The sequence below is a fragment of the Corticium candelabrum genome, chromosome 13, assembly GCF_963422355.1.
Source record: "Corticium candelabrum chromosome 13, ooCorCand1.1, whole genome shotgun sequence".
In the NCBI taxonomy this organism is placed as follows: Eukaryota; Metazoa; Porifera; class Homoscleromorpha; order Homosclerophorida; family Plakinidae; genus Corticium; species Corticium candelabrum.
This window is the reverse complement of record NC_085097.1, coordinates 4978267-4989736: the sequence shown is the minus strand read 5'-3', so window position 1 is coordinate 4989736 and position 11470 is coordinate 4978267. Positions and strand designations below refer to the sequence as shown.

Below are 11470 nucleotides of genomic sequence, written 5' to 3'. Positions count from 1 at the left end.
TGTGTAGTGTTTATGTACGGTGTTACACGCGTGAGTGCAGACGACTTCGTGTGTGTTCAACATATGTAGTGGACGAAATAGAGAGACAGGACGACACATACAGGAAAGGAGTAAGTGACGGGTTGTTTCAAGAAATTCCGAGTTGCACTGTCACGCTATAGTTCGTCCCCCGCCTTTACTGGTTTGGGAGGACCAACTATGGCTGCCACAACCGGTCTAAGACTACTTTTAGCTGCAACATCTGGTTCTCCCGGACTAGTTGTGGTTGCCATAGTTGGTCAGTATTGCCATAAGTGGTTCTGGATTCCAACTACATCCCTCAATCCCCAAACCCAAATCCCAAACCCAAATCCCAAACTCAAATCCCAAACTCAAACCCCAACCTCAAACCCCTAACTCCAACCTCAACCCCGAACGCCAACGCCAACCCTGAACGCCAACGCCAACGCCAACCCCAACCCAACCCCGAACGCCAACCCCGAACGCCAACCCCGAACGCCAACCCCAACCCCAACCCCAACCCCAACCCCGCGCCAACCCCAACCCCGAACGCCAACCCCAACCCCAACCCCAACCCCAACCCCAACCCCAACCCCGAACGCCAAACCCAACCCCAACCCCGAACGCCAACCCCAACCCCAACCCCGAACGCCAACCCCAACCCCAACCCCAACCCCAACCCCGCGCCAACCCCAACCCCGAACGCCAACCCCAATCCCAAACTCAAACCCCAACCTCAAACCCCTAACTCCAACCTCAACCCCGAACGCCAACGCCAACCCTGAACGCCAACGCCAACGCCAACCCCAACCCAACCCCGAACGCCAACCCCGAACGCCAACCCCGAACGCCAACCCCGAACGCCAACCCCAACCCCAACCCCAACCCCAACCCCGCGCCAACCCCAACTCCGAACGCCAACCCCAACCCCAACCCCAACCCCAACCCCAACCCCAACCCCGAACGCCAAACCCAACCCCAACCCCGAACGCCAACCCCAACCCCAACCCCAACCCCGCGCCAACCCCAACCCCGAACGCCAACCCCAACCCCAACCCCAACCCCAACCCCAACCCCAACCCCGAACGCCAAACCCAACCCCAACCCCGAACGCCAACCCCAACCCCAACCCCGAACGCCAACCCCAACCCCAACCCCGAACGCCAACCCCAACCCCAACCCCGAACGCCAACCCCAACCCCAACCCCGAACGCCAACCCCAACCCCAACCCCGAACGCCAACCCCAACCCCAACCCCGAACGCCAACCCCAACCCCAACCCCGAACGCCAACCCCAACTCCGAACGCCAACCCCAACTCCAACCCCGAACGCCAACCCCAACCTCATCCCCGAATGCCAACCTCAACCGCACTCAGAACGCCAACTTTCCAACTCAAACCTGAACGTCAACTCCCCAACCCCACCCCGAATGCCAACTCTCCAACCCTACCCAACGCCAACGCCAACCCCGAACACCAACCTCAACCCAGAACGCTAACCCCAAACTCCAACCCCAACTCCAAACTCTAACCCTAACCTCTAACCCTTTAATCTCTAACCCTAATCTCTGACTCTAATTTCTAACCCTAATCTCTAATTTTAATCTCTAACCTTGACTCTAGCCCTAGCTTTATCCCCGGACCAGTTATTGCTAAGACCAGTTGTCGCGTGACAGTACGTCAAGCAGAAACTATACTCTCTATGATACAAGATGATCAGACTTTATGCATGGTGCTAGGACTAAATGCACAAATAGATTTATTTAGACTGTAGCTGACCTATATACATAATCGGTAACCGAAGTTCAGTCAAAAATCAGTCAAATGTTAACTCTTTTGTATCTCCAAATTTGGTAACTGCTGACTTGTCACTCAATATCGATTGCACAGACACTTGACAGAGTGAAGGACTTAACTTTGACTGACTTAAACCAAATAGCATGAAGACACAATGGGACTACTGAATGTAGTCTGGCGTTGTTGTAGTGTGATGTTATTTTGATTTGATTACTGCATCTTGTGTAGACAAGGACGAGTGCGCTCTCGGGTTTTGTAGGAATGGAAAATGCGTAAACTATTTCGGAAGCTTCGAGTGCACGTGCCCGCATGAGGGTTATGCTCTCAACTTCGATCGAACGCATTGCGAAGGTAAGCTCACGAGAACGCACGGCGTATCTCTGGGTTTGTTACCGAACTAGAGATGTTTGTTGTATGTTACAGATGTAGACGAATGCATAGAAGACTCGGACCTGTGTCGTGGAGGAACGTGCATAAACATCAACGGCTCTTACGACTGCTCTTGCCCTGAGGGCTTCACCGTGTTTAACGACGTCTGCATAGGTATATAGTCAGAGATCATAGACCTAGCTAGCAGTGGCGGGGGATCCGGGGACTCTCAAACTTGAGGGCGCGCGCTTTAGGCTCCCGACAATGTGACGTCACCAAACAACAGAACGCGGAATTAATTTATTGCTGAAACAGAAAGAACGAAACATGGAAACATGACGACATTGCTACACTGCACCCTTGAAACATACACGTACATCAGTTAGAAGAAACACGGTCACATGTCTATATACTTTGTCCTGAACTCGTGGTGGTGTGTGTGTGTGTGTGTGTGTGTGTGTGTGTGTGTGTGTGTGTCTGTGTGTGTGTGTGTGTGTGTGTGTGTGTCTGTGTGTGTGTGTGTGTGTGTGTGTGTGTGTGTGTGTGTGTGTGTGTCTGTGTGTCTGTGTATGTGTGTGTGCAGTGTGCGAAATAACGGCCGGACATCGGACATTTACCGACCGAACGAAGCATTTGTCCGGCCATTCGTGATTTCGCCGGACATTTTGTCCGGTGGCGTAGCGGCAGGTGTCGAATTCCGTATCAGCAACCCACATCCTATAGCACATCCCAGTGCCATGTCAAAAAATGTAGTTTTCATAGTTCGCGCACGAAACAAACGCAAACAGCTACGCGTCGTACGTGTACTGTACTGTATAGCTGAACGTGTATTTTGTCAAATCCCGGATGTGGGCGCTCAATTACACACGCTGGGGCTCCGAGGTGCGCAACAAAAGTGCAGCGGACAGCCACGGGCGGTACACCGTGAACGCGGCAAATAGGAAACTCAGAGATACTTGCGTGTAATGTTTTCTGTAGGAGCTATAAGAACCTGAAGATGATTAGGTTGATAGGATAGCAAGAAGTCCTTGAACTAAATAGCTGCCACTAGCGTAGCGTAATGCATGTTCTTGGAACGATTGCAGTTTCCACGTCTAGAGGTATGGCGCATATACGGACGAAGATGACGTTCCAAAACTCACTGGGTAGCTACGACACGCCAACGGAAGTCAAAAGAAGGAGGGGCTGGCTGTGCTAGACCGGGCATGCAGAAACTTACGCAGATGGGTTTGTAGCCAAGCAGGGCAGAGTCGAGCAAGCGATGAGTCTGTCTCTCTCTTCATTGCTATCTCAAACAATGGCCACTTTTTAGTCAGACTTTTTTTAGTAATATTTCAGGTGCGTTGTACTAATTGCATGCATATGACTATTTTATCAAAGGCATGCAGCTTCAAAGTGTCATCTAGAGTCATGAAACCTGGCACTTGGTCAGGCATCCTCGAGCTAGCTGCAGTGGCAAGTGTCCTTTATCAACCTGTACGTGCAGTGTATTCCAAGTGATTTGGTTTGGAAACACAAATACATGGACACGTGTACCAACCTTGAATTACGGCGGCAACCCATGATAATTGTCATGAATTGATCCACTACAGTAACTAGATCTGAATGGGGAAACATATGCCTCCACCCAGACCACTTTGTTCCTTGTGCTTGTATATCCAGTGTGGTGGACTCAGATGTTGGAAAAAGATGTGGTGGGATCAGTGTGTGTACACGTTCGCTTAACGTGTCATTGCTACATTTCTTGAGGAGGTGTTGCAAGGTCTTTACTCCCAAGCAGGTGTCCATTGAACCCGGCAAGAATGTATATAACCCTTGTGGTTGAAACTTTTGGTCTTTGGTTGTCACAGCCTCGACGTTTCGAACTCAATTGCACGGAGATCAGCACTGCATAACCACCTGACCGTTAGCCAAGCTACCTCACACCTCCATCAACAGTTGTCCATCAAACTTTGGCTTTATAATTCTAAGATGGTTTTAGAGAGACTAGCATTTGAGAGTAGGGAAGATATTTTGGGGCTGATTTGAGATAGTTGTGTTGGGGTTGGAAAACTATAGTAGAATAGAGAAAATGTATTGATAAAAGAAAATCTATATCTATATGTATATATGATGAATTGTAAGTGATAAGCAGTATTTGCCAGGATTTGAATGTCCGACCAGACGTTTCTAATGTCCGGCAAATTTTAAATTGACAGGACATGATGTCCGGTGGTCAGTCAAAGACTATTTCGCACACTGTGTGTGTGTGTGTGTGTGTGTGTGTGTGTGTGTGTGTGTGTCTGTGTGTCTGTTTGTCTGTGTGTCTGTTTGTCTGTGTGTGTCTGTGTGTATGTCTGTCTGTATGTCTGTCTGTGTCTGTGTCTGTGTGTGTATGTCTGTCTGTGTCTGTGTCTGTGTGTGTATGTCTGTCTGTGTCTGTGTCTGTGTGTGTATGGGTGTGGGTGGGGTGGGTGGGGTGTGCCTTCTGTGCCACTCTGTAGTTCCGCCACTGCATGCTACTAGTCTATTCTGTTGACATTTGTACGTTTTATTTTAGACATCGACGAATGCTCTATCCCTGGATTTTGCCAGGGCGGCAGGTGTATCAACCAAGTCGGCAACTACACTTGCACTTGTCCGCCCGGCCACGACTTCAACGAGAACTCGTCTGTGTGCATTGGTAAGACAAACAGTTATACTACAGAAGCTTCAGATAAGGCCATAAGAATAAAAATAGTTTTTGCCAGGAGCGCGCTCACCAATTTTTGACCGGCGGGCGCGTTTTCAATTAGATTGTATTTAAAATTTAAAACCTATGCATGTGAACTTTGTTGTATATAAAGGCTGGTTCACATACCTTACGTTGGATCAACGTAACGTAACGTAACGTAACCTAACGTTGCGAGTGTCGTCATGTCATTTTGACGTAACTGAGCGGACGTTTGACCAATAGGGTTTGAACAAATCAGCACGCAATCATACATTCCTGAAAATGGAAGAAAAGCTCATTATATATAATATAGAAGCTATTAGACAATATCCTTGCTTGTGGCACGTCAAGACGCTAAGGAAAATGCTTGTAAAGAGATGTTTGCAGTTTGAGAGAGTCGATCTGTTGACGACTGCATCCGCATCTGGGAGTCCCTGAGAGACAGATTCGTTCGTGAAGTAAAAAAGACTAAAGAGTAAAGGTCCAGAGAAGCATGCAGGAGACTCAAGTCACGCGACCAAACGTCAGCGTACGCTAAACTAGATTCGACGTTGAACGAACGTATTGTGCGAATGCCATCTGCGTTACGTTACGTTACGTTACGTTACATTACGCTGCGTTTGGTCAATGAGATCTGTGAACTAGCCATAGTACCTACTTATTACAGACTTGAACTTTACCAGTTTGTTTGCATGCGGCTTTTAATTAATTAAGGAATAAATGCTGGTTGAATTAAATGAGGTTTAGTTGGTACTTTTCTGTGCATCAAATTAGATATTAATAATAAAAATAAATTATGAAGAAGCACTACAATGCTAATCCTCCACGTACCATACCTTTGCAGCTTGAATGTCATTAGTCAGAGTCAACTAGAAGTGCGTGAAATGGTGACTGACATCCGGTCACGTGTTTGCCTCAATTAGCGATTACGTGTTACGCCGTTGCCTAGCAGGTCGCTCGGTCATACGTCACATGACCAAACGCGCTACAGTATACGTAGTTTTTCACGCGTCGGTATAATAAAACTCGCCTGCGCACGGATATTTGGGCATACAACAACAATTTTATTTTGTTATAGTAATATGGCCTAACCATGCAATAGCACAACAACGGAGTGACTGAAATTCTTCATTATTTTAGACATGCGCAAGGATCTCTGCTACCTGATGGAGCTCGATATCGGTTCGACAATCGAAACCGGATCCGGCGACGACAAGTTGGAAATATTGGAGAGATGCCAACTGGCCATAAACGCGACGATGCGACGCGGCGAATGCTGCTGCAGTCTTGGCGTCGCGTGGGGCCGTGACTGCAACAGCTGTCCCCAGAACGGCACCGGTACACTCTCAAACACAACCACAGACTGGCACACAGTCCAGTTTATTCAATTTCAAACCTTTGTTTTAACTTTTTAGGCGAATTTCGCGCTCTCTGTGGACGCGACCGGCCCGGTCAGACGCAGGACATCGTTTCCGGTGTGTTTGAAGATATCAATGAGTGTGTCATTCTTCCCGGGGTTTGTCGCAACGGCTACTGCGTCAACACGTTCGGCAGTTACCGTTGCTTTTGCGATCCTGGCTACGAGATAGACGAGTTTGGCTATCAGTGTGTCGGTAGGAGAACGGTGTGTGAGCGTGTAGTTGTCCTAGAGTGTCGACGTGTGTTGTCTAGATCGCAATGAGTGTGACATATTGGAGGTATGCGGAGAGGGCGTGTGCGTCAACGCTCCCGGATCGTTCAACTGCACATGCCCCGATGGGTACCTTCTCGACGAGAGCGGGACTTTCTGTTTCGGTCAGTTTGTTCCGATGCCGAAATTGAAAACGAATTGACGCGTTTTGTGTGCGAAATTGCAGAAATTCGCGAGGCGAATTGTCATCTCAGAGTGCAGAACATTAACGAAACGTGTTCGGAGACTTTGGCCGGGTATTACACGAGGACACAGTGTTGCTGTTCGGCTGCTGCACCTCAGGGATATGGCACAGGCTTCTGTTCGGCGTGTCCACGTAATGGTACAGGTAAGCGCAAACGAGGTCCGCTTGCGGTGTAAGGCTATACGCCACATTCGTTGCTCTAGATGAGTATCGGCGTCTCTGCGCAAGAGGGCCCGGCATTGGATGTACAGCCGCCGACAATTGCATCGGTACGCACGTGTGTGTGTGTGTGTGTGTGTGTGTGTGTGTGTGTGTGTGTGTGTGTGTGTGTGTTCGATTAAAACGCTTTTTTCTAGACATCAACGAGTGTGCGCAAGAGCCTAGTCCTTGTATCGGCGGTGTTTGTATCAATACACAGAGCTCGTTTCGCTGTGTTTGCGGAACTGGCTACGAATTAGACGCCAGCGGACTCCGCTGTGTAGGTATGAAGTATCATACTTACTTTTCAAACTCACTGAATGTGTATTTGGCGTCATGTTCTGAATAGACATAGACGAGTGTGAGGCAAATCCGTGTAACGCCAATGCGGATTGTGTCAATATGGATGGAGCATATCGATGTTATTGTCCGACCGGATTTGAAGAGTCAGCAGACGGCAAATATTGTATTGGTATGTTGCTTAGACACGCGGGGAAAGCAAGGTCTCGACATGTCGAGTCAAACTTGTGCACAAATGGCCGCGTTGGGGAACTGAGGCGTCAGAACCGTGGGGCCAAGGGGCCATGGTCTTTCAATAATTTTCACTCCCAAATGCATCAAAGCATAAGCATGTTGCACAACCTTGAAAACTTTCTACGCCAATCGATTGGTTGCCTAGATTGCTTTTGTAATATACGGGACTTGGGTAAATAGTCTTGACTAATATATCCGGGTTAGCGTGGCGGAAGGGAAGATGTACTATATGGGTAAATAGTTTTGACTGCTATATCCGGGTTAGCGAGAATACCGGCTACCGGAGAACAGACGAGACGCTCCGCTGTATTTCTAGCTGTTGTTATGTTTAATTCTTGTATTGTGTTGTGTTCTAAATTTCCAGACTTGAATATTTCACAGGGCGGGCGCGACTCCAGTATCCCCAACCTGGTTTTGCACGTGACGTCTTGTGACTACTACGACTTCTCGTACTACTCCAGCAACTTCTGTAAACTGTTCCGATTGGTTTAAAGGGAGGCTCCAGGGCGAGGGGAGCGTTGCGAATGGTGGGCGGGAGCACCCAGCCGGAGGTATGCTGTTCACCACCTTTGCCGGCGTTGCCAACAGGAGTTGAGACAAATTTGTAGAAGCGGTAGCGTCCGCTTCTAGCCTGTCTACAGTCGGTGGAAGGAGCAGCCGGCATCTGGTGCTACGTGTAGTCTATACTGCGGCGGTTGAGGGGATACTGTAGTCGCTCCTTTTACAGTTTTTGCTTACTAACCGTTTTGATGTCTTTCTAGATGTAGACGAATGTGCGCTACCTCTTACTTGCTCGAATGGCACCTGTCACAACCAAGTGGGAACGTACTACTGCACGTGTGACGTCGGATTCCAGCTGAGCTACACTCGTCGACGTTGCGACGGTAAGTCCATCTGTCGACCGGTCGTTTTTCGAGCGCTCCGTCGATTATCATTCGTTTGCAGACATCGACGAGTGCGTCGGAGGTCGTCACAGTTGCCCAGGCGTGTGTACGAACACGGTCGGCAGTTACGTGTGCGTCTGCCTCGAAGGCACGAGAGCATCTAGTGATGGCACACAATGCGAAGGTAATACGGAGAGTGTGGTAGAGTGAATATTCGGGAAAGTCGTGATACAGGTGTTTGCATTGAGTCATTCATGATTCGTACAGTTGACTGGTGTTCAGTTGTGTATGTAGCATGCATGCCTAACTTTCCCGGATAATCACTTTACCACTCGCAGGTTAATTTGCGCATGGGAGCTCATACCCGTTGTTGTCTTGCTCAGATATCGACGAGTGTGCCGAGACGAGAAGAATCTGCGGCAACGGCAACTGCGCGAACGTTTACGGCACGTTTCACTGCTATTGTCCGGCGGGATACGAACTGGACAAGACGGGCCGCAACTGCCAAAGTATTTCATGAAATCTCCGACGAGCAAACGTTTCTCTAGAGTTGTGTGCGTGTCTCGTTAATAGATGTGGACGAGTGCACGACCGGCAGCCACGACTGTCGCTACAGCTGCACAGACAACAGCGGCAGTTACGTGTGCGGATGTCCGGAAGGCTACAGTCTTTCTGGAGACAACTGCCTGGGTAAGTATGCACGCATGCACGTGTGCGGTGTTCGTTAGCAAGTCACGTAAACACGTACGGTTTCTGTCACAGATATCAATGAGTGTTACCGCGATCCCGGTGCGTGTGGAGACAACAGCGTTTGTGTCAATTCGCCGGGTAGTTTCTACTGCGCATGTCTGCGGGGATACCAGGTCTCGGCCAGTGGCGACGAATGCGTGGGTAAGAGGGGAGCGTGAGTTGCCATACGCTTTTTGCTAATTGAGTCTAATTAATTAATTATAGACGTGGACGAGTGTCTCAACGTATCGTCGTGCGGCGTGAACGGTGTATGCGAGAACAGACGAGGTTCCTATCGTTGCTCTTGCCGAAGCGGCTGGGATCTCTACAAAAACATTTGCTATGGTATATACGCGGCCGGTTACGTAGAGACGCTGACTTATCTAAAGCTGATGCACTGAATTGTTTCAGACCGAAATTGTACGAGGAATACGAGATTGTGTCCGACCATTGTTGGTCAGTGTGTCAATCACATTTGTCGATGTCAAACGGGATTTCGATACGATAGAGTGACGGGCGCTTGTCTTGGTGAGAAGATTGATATCTAATGATGTGACTTTAGTGGTTTATTAATACTCTAGTGTTAGGGTACAGTAACGCACCAGTATAGACCAACGACCGACCAACAATGCGCGCTAGAGTTAGATTTTGTTATCGCCAACGACGCGCATTAGGGTTAGATTGTTATCGCCAACAACGCGCGCTAGAGTTAGATTTTTTTATCTTCAACGACGCGCGTTAGAGTTAGATTTTTTATCGCCAACGACGCGCGTTAGGGTTAGATTGTTATCGGCCAACGATGCGCGTTAGGTTGTTATGCCAACGACGTGCGCTAGTGTTAGATTGCTGTGTTCGCTAGTATTTCTAACATCTCACTGTCTAATCATTGCGTGTTCTAGGAGCAAAAATCAGTGGTAAGCTTCTGTCTTTGTTTCACGAAAATCGCATGTAGTCTCGTAGTTTTCACAATGCAATGGCTTTGTGTTGATTAATTAATTGGTGTGATGGGATCCTTTATTATTTATAGATATTAATGAGTGCATGGAGACTGATATTCCGTGCCCTGGCGCTTGTCAGAACACGGCTGGTTCGTATCGATGTCCGTGTCCGCCTGGAATGGTCCTCAGTGGCAACACTTGTCTCGGTATGTGCGTGTATACGGGGTTTATTGTTTAGACGTACGGGTGATTGTTAGCGCGCTTTAGACCAACCAGTTACTCCGTGCGTGCCGGGCGATTGTATCTACGACTGTCTTATCAACCCCGATTCGGTTCCTCTCGGCGGAATATGCGGCTGCAAAATCAACGAAATACCAGAAAAGCACAGGTTAGCATACAAAATGAAGAAAGCCGGCGAGAACAGAATGCTAGAAATGCAATTGATTTAGAAACTACACTCTCTGTGTCCAGACTGCATGTTTGACTGGCAATTGTACGAGACGGCGTCGCAGCGTTTCGGACGAGTTGGATGAGCACGAGGTATTCGTGCGCGGCAATCAACCGGCCGGTAGCTGTGTAATGTCGTTCGAGCCCGCTCTGAAGCAGCAACACGGAAAAATCGATGTACAGATTGTAGATGAATTCTCTCCGGAAACGTTTTACTTGAAGGAAAAGATGGGCGTTTGGTCGGTGTGTCTCCGCGACGGTTTGAAATCGGGAAGCGTTCACGACGTTCATCTCCACGGATTCTATTTAGATCAACAGGCGGCGTATGTACGGGAAGAGAAGGGTGAAAAGGCGGTTGGACAAATGATGAACATGAAAATTCACGTTCTGTCTTGAATTGAGTGCATTTGTATGAAGTAGTTGAGACGCGCTTGATTTGGGCTTGTGCATGCGTGGTGAGGTAGAGGGCAAGACTTTAAATTGTAGGGGAAGTCTGTATGATGCACGGTAGGGTATAGAGAGTTTGCTAGACACGTCGACACATAAGCATTGGTACAAGTTGAACATGATTGCTACTAATAAAGCATGAAAGTCAGTGATGCACACGTTAGACTGTTGATTTTTTGGTCTCATACAGGCATGCATTCGATTATTTGTATTATCCTAGCGGATGCCTTTCTCTAGATGCTGTCAATAATGCCTGGTGTACATTAACGACGTAAGGCGACGCAGCGTCGCCTTGCGTTCTTGCGTCAAAGACTAAAGGCTGATTTACGTAACGTAAGACGACTTTACGTTATGCAAGATCACACAGGCAAATTTTGTTGTCGTATCGTACTGTATTGATTTTCATAACGTAACGTAAGATGTTAAGATGGATTCAACTTTCCCGGTTGACGTAAGCAATTATCCAATCATGGAGCAGTGCGCGGGTGTCTCTCCTGAGCATGCGCATTTTACTCTAAGATGGTACCGACGAGCGGCTTATTGACCTTGTACGCGAGTATT

At 48.4% G+C, this 11470-nt stretch overlaps 1 protein-coding gene across 1 annotated transcript in view; it reads left to right on the top strand.

Moving 5' to 3' along the window:
• Positions 1-11065, top strand: part of LOC134188683 (fibrillin-1-like) — a 17639-nt gene extending 6574 nt beyond the window's left edge. The window contains exons 19-38 of the mRNA XM_062656850.1: positions 2026-2148; positions 2221-2340; positions 4706-4828; positions 5999-6196; positions 6274-6471; positions 6530-6652; positions 6715-6876; positions 6936-7001; positions 7089-7214; positions 7280-7402; positions 8226-8348; positions 8410-8532; positions 8732-8857; positions 8922-9038; positions 9111-9239; positions 9303-9422; positions 9489-9605; positions 10105-10221; positions 10283-10403; positions 10465-11065. Of these exons, the coding sequence (XP_062512834.1) occupies positions 2026-2148; positions 2221-2340; positions 4706-4828; positions 5999-6196; positions 6274-6471; positions 6530-6652; positions 6715-6876; positions 6936-7001; positions 7089-7214; positions 7280-7402; positions 8226-8348; positions 8410-8532; positions 8732-8857; positions 8922-9038; positions 9111-9239; positions 9303-9422; positions 9489-9605; positions 10105-10221; positions 10283-10403; positions 10465-10858 (2849 nt within the window). The 3' untranslated portion in view covers positions 10859-11065. The remainder of the gene's footprint in view (positions 1-2025; positions 2149-2220; positions 2341-4705; positions 4829-5998; positions 6197-6273; positions 6472-6529; positions 6653-6714; positions 6877-6935; positions 7002-7088; positions 7215-7279; positions 7403-8225; positions 8349-8409; positions 8533-8731; positions 8858-8921; positions 9039-9110; positions 9240-9302; positions 9423-9488; positions 9606-10104; positions 10222-10282; positions 10404-10464) is intronic.
• The last annotated feature ends 405 nt before the right edge of the window (positions 11066-11470 follow it).